This window comes from Colias philodice, chromosome 2, assembly GCF_061535455.1.
Source record: "Colias philodice isolate Cphi_HAF_F1 chromosome 2, ilColPhil1 Martin Lab GWU primary, whole genome shotgun sequence".
NCBI classification, from domain to species: Eukaryota; Metazoa; Arthropoda; class Insecta; order Lepidoptera; family Pieridae; genus Colias; species Colias philodice.
In genome coordinates, this window is record NC_143087.1 from 12,557,875 (window position 1) to 12,573,304 (window position 15,430).

The window sequence follows — 15,430 nt, forward strand, 5'->3', positions numbered from 1 at the left end:
ATTAAATTTTGTACGAAATTAACTCTGGTTGTATAAAAACAACGAAAAAAAACATTCATATTTCTCCCATGTGAAAGAAACAATAGAAAAATAAAAATAAGGTAAAACAAAATAAAACAAATGTATAACTGAAATATGTAATTCATTTAATTAAATTGATTCTATATATAAACATAAATGATAAATTATGAGCACGATTTACACCGGATTGCCTAAAACTAACCTAGCCCCGAGGTACTTATACATAGGGAAATAAAATTAATATAGATACAATGTTATATGCCTAAATAAGAACATAAACAGAAGGTACAGAACAGTACGAAGATTATCAAGACGATGGCGATCCAAGCTGGCATGGTACCTGTGGACAAACAATTTGTTATTATTTGTTATTCCAACTAATAATAAATGTAATTTTGTGAAAATGTATGATTGTTACTCTATCACGAAAAACTGCTTGAATAAAACTTTACAGTAATAGGTTATAGTTTATACATCAGAATAACATATGAGATAGCTATAGAAATACATTATCCCACCAAAAACATTTTCATGTAAAATGTTGCCAAGACGAGCCCATATGACTCGCACTGTCAAAAAGTTATCAGATCTCATGTAGAGCCAAGCTTCTAACACTACACGCCCTAACTCTACAAGGCCTAACTTCACAAACTCTACACCTTAGTCAAAATATGTGGCTTGGCCGTTCGTTACATTCACATCGGCGTAAGGTGAAAAATTAATTCACTGTTCATTACTTTTGTGTTATATATTATGTTCTTGTAGTAACGAACGGCCAGATATAAATAAAATCTGAAGTATAAAAGCTAATGTAATTAAAACTTAATAATATGTTGAATAAGTCCGCTATTGACAATATATCCCGAAAATTTTGTTGATCTAGCATAATCCAAACCCAAGTTATGAGGGTTCAAAAAAACGTCGAAGCGCTTCGAGAAAAGGTAGGTAGTGCCCGTGCGCCTCGCTTGGCTTGTCTTGGCGGGGGCACTACCGTGCCCCCAGATTTTGCTCAGGGGGTGAATAACAGCACTGTTGGTTTTTCATATATTTTGTTTTGATAGGGATAGAGGGTTGTGTAACAAAGTGTGATTATAAAACTACTGAACCCTTGTTTATAAGAGTAACACTAGGTGTAAAAAAAATGTTAGTTTTTTACTTTTTCAGTGTTTTCGTCTACTTGTTTGTATATTAATCTTATACCTGAACGTGTATGCAACACAACTGTATTTCTGATTGTATGTCTGCCTGTATGTGTATCTATTACCCTCCCTGTCCGCGTGTGTGCGGGTCTGCGTGATTGTGTGCATGTCTGTGCGTGCATGCGTAATGATATAAGTGTTAATGTTTTTATACGCGCGTGTGTTTACGCATGCGTGCGTGGTACCATATGTGTGCGCGTGCGTACGCATGTAGAGATAAACTACGATAACATGGCGCGCCCCTCCAAAATTCAAAACGTTTGAAAGTATTTTTTGTGAAAGTATTTACAATGCACCACCAAGATTCACAACGCATGTGTGCGTAATGAGACGGCCGTCAAACAACAACAAATCCACGGATTTGTTGCTCGACTAGTCACGCTCTAATCGCTCATTATTATTATTAATGGCGCTGCACTGACGTATTCTATGAAAACGACACGTGCGTTGTCTTGGGCGCTCGGCAACTTATGATTAGTTGACCAACAAATCTGGACGTAAAGTACTAAAGACGAAAGGCTGTCACTACACACATTGAAACAGTAATTTGGAGGGGCGCGCCATGTTATCGTAGTTTATCTCTATTTGCGTATGCGTTTGTGTGTGCCTCTTTTTACATGCGTGCGAGCAAGTGTTATAGTCTGTCTGCGTGTGTGCATCTTTGTTTGTGTCTGTGTCTGTAATCTGTATGTGTGTTTGTGCATATATTTCTACATGTCTGTCTGTGTATGTGTCACTCACCCCTCCTGGGCAGCGTGTGCACATAGAGGCAGTTGTCCACGGATATGGAGAGCAGGGCGGCGTCCGAGCGCGACGCGATCGCGCGGGAGACTCCGCCCCCCTCCCCCCGCTCCCCGCGCTCGGAGCCCCGCGCGGGGAGGAAGGCCAGCCCCGTGACGAACATGCGGTGCGCGCGGGGCACGTGCACCACGCGCTGGGAAAGGGGAATTGTAGTTCTTATTAGAGGAATTATAGTTTACAGTAGAGAAATTATAGTTTTTAGTAGAGGTATTAGTTTTTAGTAGAGAAATTAGTTTTTAATAGAGACGTTGCAGTTTTTAGTAGAAGAATTATAGGTTTTAGTTGCATTAGTTGACAAAACATTTTTGAATACTTTACTCTACAATTAAAAACCTATACTTTTAACAACCAAAACAAATTGAATTAAAATGATTACAACATGACTGCCAAATTTTTACTATATTAATCTAAAATCTTGATAATTATAGCTGTTATAAATACTAGTATTAAATAATTGTTGAAACAATATCAATCACTATCCCTAGCACACACACCACAACCATTGGTTTTTCATTTATTTACACCCTTTTTAGTTCTTTGAACTCACCTGCAAACTAAACGCGATGTATATATCCACGGAGCCGCTAAACATGGTGCCGACAGCGACATACCGGCCGTCATCCCGCACGGCCAGCGCGGACAACGACTCGCCACATAACACCGAACGCGCAGCTTCGCCACCCGTGCTGGCCCCGCTCGAGCTCATGCTGGCCCCGCTTGCACTCATGCTGGCCCCGCTTGCACTCATGCTGGCCCCGCTCGCCCACAGCTGCAATAGCCCGCGCTGCTTGCCGGAGCGCGCGAGCGGGTTCGCGATTGTGAACATTCTGTACTCGTCTGGCTTGTCTTCTATCGTGCCGTACCTGAAGTTTATAAATGGATTTAGTTTTGTAAAACAATAATAAATATTAATTATTACGTGGTTTTTTTATTTGAGTATATTTGTGTGTTTGAAATCCCTTATCTTAGGAACTTAATTTTATGTATCTTTTATAAGTCAACTCACACAAGTCAACAGACACTATTTCCTGCCTAATTTTATACAGCCTATTCCAGCCTATTTCATTAATTATTAACTGTTTAGTTAAGAAAACTTAAAATCATGCTTGAATTCATGAAATTATTGTATTGTCACCAATACTTGTACAAAGTTAAAACACTGTAAATTAAAAATTATTTGTAATTTTAAATCTGTCCGTTTAAAGTGGGTCAAAATCGTGTTAATAAAAATTAATTTCAACTAACTTGCACCGTCGGAACAGATACTTGTTCCCATTGGGCGGGGTGCAGGTGATCTTGCGTAGCGGTGGCGCGACTCCATTAGTGCTCCACACTAGCAGCTGCCCGTCCTTCGCTATGCTGACCAGCTGCTTGCCGCAGGGACTGAAGTCTAGGTCGTCTAGCTGGAATGGATTGGATTCAATTAATGTTATTGGTGTTTGAATTTTGATGTGTAGTGAATGTAAAAACATTTTGCAAATTGTATGGTACAATACTCAAACTCAAACATTTATTTATTCAATAAGACTTCTTCTAGAAGCACTTTTGAATCATCATAACATATGTTAACATTTACCACCAATTCGGAAAGCAGCATAAATGAATTTTTAACTTTAAATAGCCAAAAAATAAAAGTATAGTACCTCTTTAGTATGGCCTTGTAATTCAAACAGCAACTGCATTTGTGGAAAACTCCAAACCCTGACTTTTCCATCCACACCGCCTGTGGCCATCAGTTTACCATTTGGACATATTGTCACCACTCGCTGTAAGGGATCCTCTCTGATGAATAAAAATATCAAAAGTAAATAGCTGTGTGTGGCTAAAGTATATGTATGTATATTGTACTAGCGGTCCGACCCGGCTTCGCCCGTGGTACATATTTCGCAATAAAAGTTAGCCTATGTTCTTTCTCAGGGTCTAAAGATTATCTGTGCCAAATTTCATCAAAATCGGTCAGTAGTTTATGCGTGAAAACCATACATACATACATACAAACCTTTCCTCTTTATAATATTAGTATAGATATTGTTGAGACTTGAGTTGTAATAAATAAAATATTTATTATATTTATGTTGTTTAATTTATATTTTCCTTCTTTTTTAAACTTTCTATGCTATCTTTACTTATATGTACAATGTACATGTTAATAAGTCTGTTGATAACTATACAATCTAATTCAACAAAACATTTACTTATAAAGATTTTTGATAAATAAATAACCAGTTACAAGGTAACAAACCAATTTTTTTTTCTTATCTGCTCTTGCATGTGTTTATTAACAATCTAATGACTTAAAAAAAAAACTCAGTAATCTCAAACCATGAGAACAAGATTATCTTAGTGTGTGCTTTGAATGGCATTGAATATATTGTGTTTATGTCTTTGTATAAAACGTTTGCTTTAAATATTTAATATTCTTCTATTGAGAAGATATGTATTAATAAAAAATATGGATAAAATATATAATAAATAGAAGTACCCAAAGTCAGTTTGCACACTATCACTAGGCCGGATTTCGAATGATATTCTCTTCTCAGTTGTGTTACAATTGCTATCCATTTTAGAAATATTATCATTCTCGGAAACCGTGCGGCGGCGACGACGTACGAGACCATTTTCCGCGCGAAAACTGCCTCGCCTCATCTCCGCAGCATCCACCATCCGAATGTTCACTTTGTACAGCTGACAGTGGCTCTCCTGCCCCGCTGCCAGGTATATTCGATTCTGTACACTACGAACTGCACAATTCATCACTACATTTGGTCCGGTTTCATGCCTCATTACTTCTTCTGCCACAAATCTGGTACCATTGTGCGAGAGTTCAAATATTTCCTACAAAATTAATTGAACATATTAGACGCTGAAGGCTAATAATTTGAAATCGTTTCAATCGATAAGCTGGTATTGCAATTGTTGACGCGTTACTTGCATCAAATGTTACTACATATTGCAGTGACGTATACATACAAATCCATTCGCGACGCCTGTGTTCGAAGCTCCACCGCCACCAGCTATGATTACATGACGATTCGTGAGGGTCTGTAGAGTGTAGAGGGGAAAATCAACCTTCGCAAGAAGACCATCACATCTATTGCGAGACATGTTGAGTTTTAGCTATCACTTCCGTCTATCAGATGCTGATTCTTAACAAACTAACATTTCCTATTACAATAATTAACAACATTGGTCTTTTATTTATTATAACATCACGAATAAAAACAGGTATACGGACTAAACAACTGGATAGATTCCTGCAACTTTGAAACTTCCAACATGACAAAAGTCAATTTGACATTTTTGACAGTATATATGTCACATTATATTTACAGAGACAGCTATAGCAAAACGTTCCGTGCAATTTTTGTAATAAATTAAGGGGAAAGCAAGTAAAGATTCTATTAAAAATCTAAAAATAAGTATCTTTACAAAAACCTAAAACTAATATACAATAATTTCACTTAGCAAATATTAGTAAATATTATGTAATTCTTTGTAGACTCCATGTCAGACATCGTAAATGTTACTCACAAGGAAAATATTATGTGATTACAATGGAAATAATGGTATGCAAAATGTATCCTTATTTGCCATTATTTATAAATAATCTAGGTCATTGTAAGAGAATGGCATCGATAAGAAGCGGTTCACTTCGCTGGTTCGACCTTTTAAACCCATTAATTTATGATCCATTTTAATTCATTTAAGATATTTATTATCATGCTTATTATTCAGTGATTAGTATTTTAATAAATAAATAAATAACTATTATTTGAGAGCTTATTTATTTATTTATTTTTCTATCAGAAAAAATAAAATAGACTTCAAAGTTTTAAAACATTTTTATTTTTACTTTTTCAATGTTACATACACAACTAACATTTTCTGACATAATTTTATAAATACGAAGGCTAAAATAACAAAAAAAGTCAATTGTATAAAATTGAAGGGGCAACTTAATTTCCTTAGTAAAAACACACATCACACTAAAATGCCATACAAAATAATTATAACTTATAATAAGATTATGCATTATAATTTAAACAAAAAAACCACCAATGTTGAGATCTTCATTGTGTAAAAGTTGGGCTATTTACCAGTACCAGATAAATAACAAAGATTATCTAAATTTAGTCCAAAAATATTCTAAAAACCAAATTATGTTATAGTAAAATTTTATTTCTCATTTGAGGCATTCACACGGTTAAATCTTACAAGATTATATCTTTTTAATTCATAATTAAAGAAATAAAATAAATAATAAGAAAATTATTTTTAAAGTTCACTGTTTTAAAAATCCGTAAAAATTATGTTTTCAATTTAGATTAAATATTAAATGGCAACACTATGTACCCTTTCAGCTTCTTACTTGATCTTAATAGGAACTTGAACTACACGCGAAAATAAATGTATTTTACTTGAGTTACTGTGTTATTCCATTTTTCTACACTTTCACTGAGAGACAACTAACTGGTCTCTAATCTAGTGTAGTAGTTTTTACTTTGTTTTAATTATATTGATGTGAAAAATCATTTGTATTCTGTTCACTGTTATAATTATTGCTCATCTCAATCATCATGCATAGGGTAACCCTGCCCCTAAAGTTATCCAGATACTCCATATTTTTTTCGGAAGTCCCAATTCGTCTAGTACGTGAATATAATAGACCGTATGAGTCCATCTCGTACGGAATCGCTGCTTTGCCCGATGCCAAAGTTGAAGAACACCGATTCCGCCGCCACTTGCTGCGTACATGTGCCCATCGGATACCAACCCACTTTGTTGAACACTATCCCCACTTTGTATACCTGTGGAATATAAGTGTCATTGATTATAGGTTTTACCAAGAATCTTATATCTAATACACTGGAGATTTCAGTATGAACATTAACTTGTAACAAGAAAATATGACCTTGAATGACGCCTGTATGTTTCGTCATTCAAGGTCATATTTTCTTGTTACAAGTTAATGTTCATACTGAAATCTCCAGTGTATTAGATAAAAGCTTCTTGGGTTTTACCTGTGAATTATAAGTCAAAGATTATTCTATCGGATAACAATAGTGCCTCCACAGATTTCATTTTGAGCTTCGAAATATAAAAAAAAATTCATAATCTTTATTGACTTCAATAAATAACGTCGTGGTATTAATATGGAGTTAATATTAGTTAGGTAATTCACTATTATTAATTTAGAATCAGTTGTGTAAGTCATATTTATGTTTAGCTATTGCGAGCACACATATGACAAATTTTACTATTAAATTGTTCTGAAACTTCCGTCTATGAATTTGCTTGTCTCAATGGTTACTCCCACCTATCTGGGGTCACTTTTTCTCAAGCTATGAATCTGCCTGTCTCAAGGAACACTCGGTACCTTCCGGTGTACACTTGACACGGTACCTTGTTGCGCTGGATGTAGACGGGCCGGTTGAACAGGATGTCCAGCAGGTGGCGGTAGGGCACGCGGCTGGTGTAGTGCGTGTAGGTGAGCCGCGCGCCGTCCGCGTCCAGCAGGTGCGCGTACAGCAGCTCCGAGTAGCCGCTCGCGCCGCCGCCCGTGCCCGCGTTCTCCTCGCTCGGCGCTTGCGTTGGCACCTGGGAGTACCAAACGCACACGTGTCAGAAGTGAAACTTTGCAGAAGATTCGAGATACCAAAATCCGCCGCCGCAATCTATGACGTGACGGTATTGCCATGACGCGACCTTAAACTTTACTCTCGACGCGCCTAAAGAAGTTTCACTTCAAAAATGTTTAAACGGTTTTTGTAAATAACAATAAATGCAAAGCGAGTCGTAAAAATTTGCTGTCAAAAAAAGCAATTTCATTACCATACGACAAATTTAAGCATTAATAATAGAATAGTAAAGCAAAGCAAAATGAATAAAAAATGAAAAATAAATATATGTTTTTTTTTTGCCTCCATAACAACAAAAATAAGCAAAACATGAAATTATGTGACAGCTAATGTCTACTTGGGCGATTAACATATGGAATGGCTATGTAACAGTCAGGTGTCAAGGTCATTGAACTTGAACAATTTGTAAATGGAATGGCTATCTAACCGTCAAGTGATAGGTCACTGAACTTAAACAATTTGTAAAGGGAATGGTTATGTAACAATCAGACGACAGGTAGTAATTTGAACAATTTGTAAATGGAAAAGCTATGTAACAGTCAGGTGATAGGTCATTGAACTTGAACAATTTATAAATGGAATAGCTATATCACAGTCGGCTGATGGGTCTTTTAACTTGAACAATTCGTAAATGGAATGGCTATGTAACAGTCAAGGGATAGGTCATTGAACTTAAACAATTTGTCAATGCATCGGCTGTGTAACTGTCACCTGTTAGCCAAATAAACTTGAACAATTTATAAATGGAATGGCTATGTTACAAAATTTGCTTATTGTAATATTGTACACTGGATTTTGAACCAACTTACTATGTTTAACATTTATAACTACAACTTGTTTTATATTGCTCACCTGCACGCCCAGCAGGCATATGTTCTTATCCACCATGAAGGTCACAGAGCAGTCGAGCACACTAGTGTTAAGGCAGTCCGTCTGCTGCAGCACGGCGCGGCGGCAGTAGATCTTGTGCAGGTCACCACCGTGCCGTTCTGTGTGGTCTAATACCATGCCTAGCACTGGCCATAGGTCTGCGGAAGTAACGACCGATATAAGTAAAAAAAATATGTTGATAGCGCAAAACTCAAGGTCGAAGCGTCCGAACGGGCATTTTTTTTGTTCAGAAGCAAGACGAGAAAGTAGTGGAATCAACGTTTCTCATTAAAACCCCATTATTCCTAGATAAATATCATTTTATGAATGTTTGTCAACATCATTTTTTTTTAAATCTTTTCACAAATTAATATTTTTTTTAAATGCTCGTATTTTGCCAAAAAAATAAGTTTTATTATTAAGAAAAAAAAATAAGGTTTATAATTAAGAAAAAAAATTAAGGAATTAACATTTTATTTCGTGGCGGTAAAATGAAAAGCCTATTGTATACGCTCATCATAAAACTCTGCCTAATAGACGCGTAGGCAGAGTTTTGCTTCCGACAAGAAATGACTACAAATGAGTAATTTATCATGTGACTCTCACAGTGAGTCAATCATTAGAGCTAGCACGCAAGCACACCCCGGACACTCCATACAAAATTATCGTTTTGACAGTCACACTGTAGAGACTGCAAATGTGTGTGTTAACGCTTTATGGTTGGCACATTTGTGACTAGCGTAAAAAATTTCGCAAATATTCATCATAATTCAACATTCATCCGTAAACAGCACAATATCTAACCATTTTCTACGAAAAATGATAATCACAAATCCAAAATAATAAAATTACTTTAAGTCAATTTGATTAATGTTGTCAATCTTCGTTGCGTATCGTCCTTGTAGAAAAATGTGGACCATTTTTAGTCTGATCGTGTGGGGTAAGGTAAGTGTTTAATTTTGGCGGGAGGCGGAGAGTGTCCGTTCTGTAGCGTTTAGCTACTATTATGTATTCTGTGACGCAAGAGCAACTTTTGTCTCCTCCCATCAACTCTATGAGCTAGTAAGAAAGTGCGCGCAAGTAGCAACGCAACTCCCCATAGAGTTGATGGGAGAGACAAAATAGTTGCGGAGACAAAAGTTGCTCTTGCGCGCTAGGTCTTAGTGTAATTGTGAGTCTAGTTTTTTTGAAGTGAAAACTTCTTTAGCGGCGTTGAGCACTTTTTCTGTAATGGGTATAAAATCTTAAACTCGCGTCAGGACACGTGACCTGATCGAAAAAGCGTAAGACGGATACCATTCCAAAATATCAAACATGCTCAACGTTAATAATCAAGTTTTCACTTCTGCCGGCACTCCCGGAGTGCAACCCGCCTTTTTTTTCATACATGTTTTAATGTGAGTGTGCGTGACTCACTCTCGTGTCTAGTGGGCCGCGGGTAGGGCAGGCTGGCGGGCGGCGCGCGGCTGCCCTCGCCCCACACCTGCTCCACCGCCACCGGGCTCGGCGTGTCCACCACGAACGTCGTCATCTGCTAGTTTAAACGATATTTCTAGGTCTACATTCTACGTTTTTATATATTTTTTTGTGATTTTAAATTCTCATTTTATTTATGTTTGTTAGTTTCATTTTTTATGTTGGATAAAACCCCGTGATCATGGTTAACATTTAAAGAAAGTTTCGAGCACCATTGTTATCAACTGGGAGAATGCAAAGCAGTATATAAATGAAATTTTTTAAACTACGAATGATTAATTTGTCTGAGTAACTATTGTGTCAATACAACAATAAATCAAACACTAGAAAACATTGTACATTTATGAAATGAATAAATTACAATTTAAAAGCCCTATAGATTTTTACAATATTACTAGCGGTCCGCCCCGGCTTCGCCCTTGGTACCTACATGTTTAAACTATCCTATCTCTCAAGTTGGATCGAACTGCACATGGTGTGCGAATTTTATTATATGTAATTGGTTAAGTGGTTTAGGAGTCCATTGAGGACAAACATTGTGACAGGAGATTTATATATTATATTAAGATGTAGTAACACTTAAACAAGAAAACCAAAGCAGATTCCATCAAAATCAAGCACTCACGTTACAAGAAGGACCGCATCCAATCAGCTGTTTCCTCGGCGTCCTACAAGTAGAGAACCCAGTAGGCATGGGCACATCCGAGTTAGTGGACAGGATGTTCATCAGAACCGTGAAAGCCTCCGACTCAGTCAGCAGGGAGGACCTGGCTGGTCCCTCCGCGAACTGCTGCGCCGTGAGGGTGAGGAACCTGATCTTCTCTATCGCACTGCGGAGGGTCGGTTTGTTGTCTGGTGGCGGGGCTGGAAGGTTTTATCAAATTATAGAAAAAAGCTGCGATCAATACTAAAACAAATTCAAATACGGAATTGGTCTATCAAAAACCGTAATGTAATTAATAGTTTAGACGTCAACATCATCGTGAACTTATTTCAGTTCATGATGATGTTGATGGTTAGGATATTTGGTATGTAAAAAAATATAATAAAAAAATCCATCAAGTACCATTATTTTCTGAACCGTTGTTCTGTTGTTTAAGTACCATTATTTTCTGATAAAAGTTGTTGCTTTGCTATTTATATCAAAATTTTATTACTTTGCTATGATATCAAGTACCTGACTTGCAGATTGCTTTATGGGAAAATGACGAACATAATACGAAACATGAATATTATTATTTCCTTAAAAAATATTAGAGGAAAAAATACTTTCTTAAAAATAATCAAGTAACAAATACTTACTCTTTGGTTTCTTAGTATCCGGTGCAGGTGTGCTTGAATCACCATCACAAGAGCGGCAAGCATCCGCCGCTGCGGCTGGGCTGTTCTCCGCACTGCTTTCCACATTTACCACCTGAAAAATTTTAAAGCAAATCAAGAGCAAGTGTGGCTTTTGAGAAATATTTACTTCAATCATTTTAAACCAACACAATGCCTGTTTATAATGCGTCATGGCCTTAAAGTGATTGGTGGTAAATGTTAAAAATATGTAATGATGATTCGAAAGTGCTTCTAAAAGAAGTTTAATTGAATAAGTAAATGTTTGAGTTTGAAAGCCACAACACAAATTTTGTGATGTTGATATTATCAATATATCATATTATTATGATCATATTATGATGGTAAAACGTAATGATATTGTAATGACATTTATTCACTGTGTTATCTTATAGGGACCTAAAACCGAGCCCATTTTTTCTTTTAAATATTTTTTTTAATACCTGTGAACTCTCTTTAGATGTGGAAGGTCCAGGGCTCTCAACTCTCTCATGGGCCTGGCCCTCATTTGATGGACTTGTACTTCTATCTGAGTTTTTCTTCTGTTCCATTGCTTTTGAATACCTTTTAATAAAAATAATACATATCATCAAATTAAATGCAGCATTATAATAAACAATGGATCATTAAAAAATAGTAACAAAATAGTGTTGTATTATGATTTTATATTCTATTTTTACAAATTGATTTAAAAAAATTGCCATTGTCGGCAGAGGCGGCTCGTGATAAAATTTTATGGGTGTTCACTTGAAATAAAACACTGAAAATACATGGTGTAAAGCAGTACAATTTATCAAAAAATTACTTATAAAGAAAATGCATACGTGATACGTCTTTCTTTTTGGTGTGCAAAAATATCTATAACTTAAAGCGACAAGACCGATAGACGCCAATTGCAGTTCATTCAACAAATGGTACCGAGATTGTGAATGTTTTTTCATCTTGATTGAAAGATGAGCTAAGTCGTCAACGCCCGTTTCAGTCCAAGCACTCTCACCTCCGCCGGCCGCGCCCGCTTTAAATAAAAGACACGGAAAACAAAATAGTTTGTTGCTTTCATCACAACCACACAACCACGGTGTTTTCACATATTGTTCAGATTTAAACACACGCGTATATGTTTTCGTTTTTGTCGTACATTTTTGCGTAAGATCAAGTTCAGGCCGTGGCGGTCCCTTAGCTTTACATTCAAGCCGAATTTGTAACGTTTTATCACACTTTTTAATGAACGCCACATTATAATTATTGTTCATTTTAACACTCACAAGTAATACTGATAACTACAGGCTATTTCAACACGTATTTTATAATTTTAATTAGAAAATTGCATGAATCGCGCGCGTGCATTGAAGTTGACTCGAGTGTTTGTTTATATTATAGAAGTGGAAACTGGCAACATCGCGCGCAATCGCTGTCCTGCCGGGCGGTAAAAACGAACCGGCAACGTTTGCGGGTGCGGCGCTCCGAATTTTGCTACTTTTCCATAGAAAATCTTTTGTTTCACGCGCAGGGCTCTGGCAAAACCCTCTCTTTCACTCCTATTGGATTTCGTATTAGGAAATGTACTAAATCTTTTTTCATTGGAGCGCAATCGTGAGCGCACCGCTTCGCGCGTTACATAATACAGTAGGTATTATACAGGTGTATGGGATGATGGAATGATGGATATATTCATTGGTATTAACAGTAGTTTTAAAGATTACGATTGATTTTAAATAGTAATAATTAATGTTAATGATTAAATTAAGGAGTATGATTTTATTATAATTATTTATGGGAGTTCACTGCACCAGCGCTCCTTAGGGCGAGCCGCCTCTGATTGTCGGTGAAATGGGTTTGATGCACATTCATGATCAAATATTTTGTATTTATAAAAAACTCGTCATTTATTGAGCTGCAATGTGATAAATCTAAAAAATATAATGGTAAAGTAAATTAAAACCAACCTCACAGCTGCATTAAAGAGATCCATTTCTGAGTCAATATTCAGATGATCCAAAGAGAACACTGTTATGACTGTATTTAGCTCAACTTCCTCAAAACTACTGTCGTTTAGCACTTCTTTTGTATTTGTACTGATTATCTGAAAAGCAAAGAAAACATGTATAGAGATAGAAAATGATACATTATACTTTGGCTGACGTAACAAAATTTTTCAATAATGTAATTTTTTTATGAATTTGAATTGTGTATAATCAAAGAGGTACAAGTTTTTGCATAATAAATTTACATAAAAATTATTATACTATGAACATACTTTAAAAAGTTGTAGATGTAAGTGTAACATTTATATTTGCTTTCTACAAGAATCCTTTCGCGAAATTAATTTGATTGTTAAGAGTAAATTAATGAATATTCATGTTCATATCCATTGAATCTACATTCTACATATATTTAAGATAAGTAGTTATGCAATAAATGCTTTTACCTGTAAACACTTTTCCATAAGAACATTTTCGTCAAAAAGTCGAGCAAACTCATAAGCCCTACATGCATTCCTGGGATAAAGATCTGACCACAAGTACCGTGTGCATTCCTTCACCAAATGAGGTAACATGTACTTCTTGGCACCATAACATAATTCACAAGCTTTATCAAATGAACATAAATTTATATTTCCTGTGTATATGTATCTGTAAAGTGAAATGTATTATTAGAACAGTTATAAATTCAAATTTGTAAATTCAAGTGTGTAAATTCAAATTTATTATTAGAACAGTTAGAACAGTCTATATATTAAAGACATGTTATATAAACCATTCTATACATACTCTAAAAGATCCTTGAAAGCATCAATTTGAACATCCAAAATAGGTATAGGATCATTCCTTTCTGGCATGCCCCCATAAAACATAGCTTCAAAGACAGGCGAGGCCATCGCTAGGATAAGCTTGTGGCCAGCTATCACTTCCTGGTTAGGCTCACTACCCACCAGGAACGTACAATCTGACCACTGACCAGTTTGAAGAAGATAAGCTCCTCTCTGCTTTAATTCAGTACATTCCAATTGCCAATCGCTCGGTGCGCCCATTGTGCACTGCTTCTATGGATTCTGTTTCCTTCGAAACTAGAGCTTATATGTTCAAAACGAATTGTATATATTTATCCCGATGAATAACAACAAATTCCTGAGACATGAAATGTTGATATTTTTAACAACTCTTTTTGACATCGAGTCGAGTGACCAGTGTTGCCAACAGAACTGGCCCTAATGTCGCCGTTTTTCATGCATGAAGTAGCCTAATATCGCCGAATTTCAGTTGTAGTAGCCTAAAGTAGCCCAAACACCAAAATATCAATATGAATAAAATAAAATGTAGTTTTCATCAATTTATCTATACTTACTAATATTATAAAGCTGAAGAGTTTGTTTGTTTGAACGCGCTTATCTCAGAAACTACTGGTCCTATTTGAAAAATTCTTTCGGTGTTAGATAGCCCATTCATCGAGGAAGGCTACAGGCTATATATCATCACGCTAAAGCCTAACACTAACAGGAGCGGAGCCACGGGGGTGAAACCGCGGAGCGCAGCTAGTTTATAATATGTTCCAGTGTGTAAATAGACATAAGCCATCTTTAGAACACGCTATGAGCGTGGCGTTACTCCCGTTCAACGCGTACCGGCCGCGGCCACAGACATGCGGACATGCCACAGAGCAAGAATAATATAGGTAGTTTACCAGCCGGCCGTCCGCGTCACTGAGCGCGACCGCAGTATTACGATAATGTATATTGTAATACTGTGGCGCGAGTTCATTTTAAGCTTAAGTTCATTTTTTATCCGAACCGCGAGGGACTGTACTGCTTCCTGTGTTCTGTGTTCCCCGACGAGTACAATAAGGGGGTCTTGAAGTGAAGAGTGAAGGTACCTTCTAGGGAAGCGCGTTCCATCTCAGACCACAACTCAGCTTAACATCAGGCGAGGTTGTGGTCAAGCGCTTCCCTAGTCCCAATAAAAAAAAAGCTGTATTTAGAGCAATTTAAAAAAAAAATCTACAAAAATATGCGTGTTTGAGTGGATTGTTTTTGAATGAAAATTAAATATATTGGAGTATTTTTTTCAGCCAAGTACTAGTAAATTAATC

General features: G+C 36.4%; 2 protein-coding genes across 4 annotated transcripts; both read right to left on the reverse strand.

Annotated features, from left to right (window-relative positions):
- Nucleotides 1–125: 125 nt before the first annotated feature.
- On the reverse strand, nucleotides 126–5,292 carry LOC149490857 (guanine nucleotide-exchange factor SEC12). The gene is made up of 7 exons (XM_089708697.1): nucleotides 4,992–5,292; nucleotides 4,504–4,856; nucleotides 3,665–3,803; nucleotides 3,267–3,424; nucleotides 2,569–2,884; nucleotides 1,962–2,154; nucleotides 126–361 (listed from the first exon to the last, which is right to left on the reverse strand). Exons 1-7 carry the CDS (start codon nucleotides 5,124–5,126, stop codon nucleotides 276–278), a joined length of 1,380 nt encoding a protein of 459 aa, XP_089564823.1. The 5' UTR covers nucleotides 5,127–5,292; the 3' UTR covers nucleotides 126–275.
- Nucleotides 5,293–5,849: 557 nt separating this feature from the next.
- LOC149490858 (uncharacterized) lies at nucleotides 5,850–14,538 on the reverse strand. 3 transcript variants are annotated; one of them, XM_089708711.1, is made up of 10 exons: nucleotides 14,116–14,538; nucleotides 13,773–13,977; nucleotides 13,291–13,427; nucleotides 11,788–11,908; nucleotides 11,309–11,420; nucleotides 10,632–10,870; nucleotides 9,947–10,061; nucleotides 8,513–8,688; nucleotides 7,425–7,619; nucleotides 5,850–6,829 (listed from the first exon to the last, which is right to left on the reverse strand). In XM_089708711.1, the coding sequence occupies exons 1-10, from the start codon at nucleotides 14,373–14,375 to the stop codon at nucleotides 6,668–6,670; spliced, it is 1,722 nt and encodes a 573-aa protein (XP_089564837.1). In that variant the 5' UTR covers nucleotides 14,376–14,538; the 3' UTR covers nucleotides 5,850–6,667. The 3 variants fall into 3 exon arrangements, with proteins under 3 accessions (XP_089564837.1, XP_089564830.1, XP_089564844.1); XM_089708704.1 differs by having other exon boundaries at nucleotides 9,947–10,064; XM_089708718.1 differs by lacking the exon at nucleotides 5,850–6,829 and adding an exon at nucleotides 7,314–7,338 and having other exon boundaries at nucleotides 7,399–7,619; nucleotides 9,947–10,064.
- Between the last annotated feature and the right edge of the window lie 892 nt (nucleotides 14,539–15,430).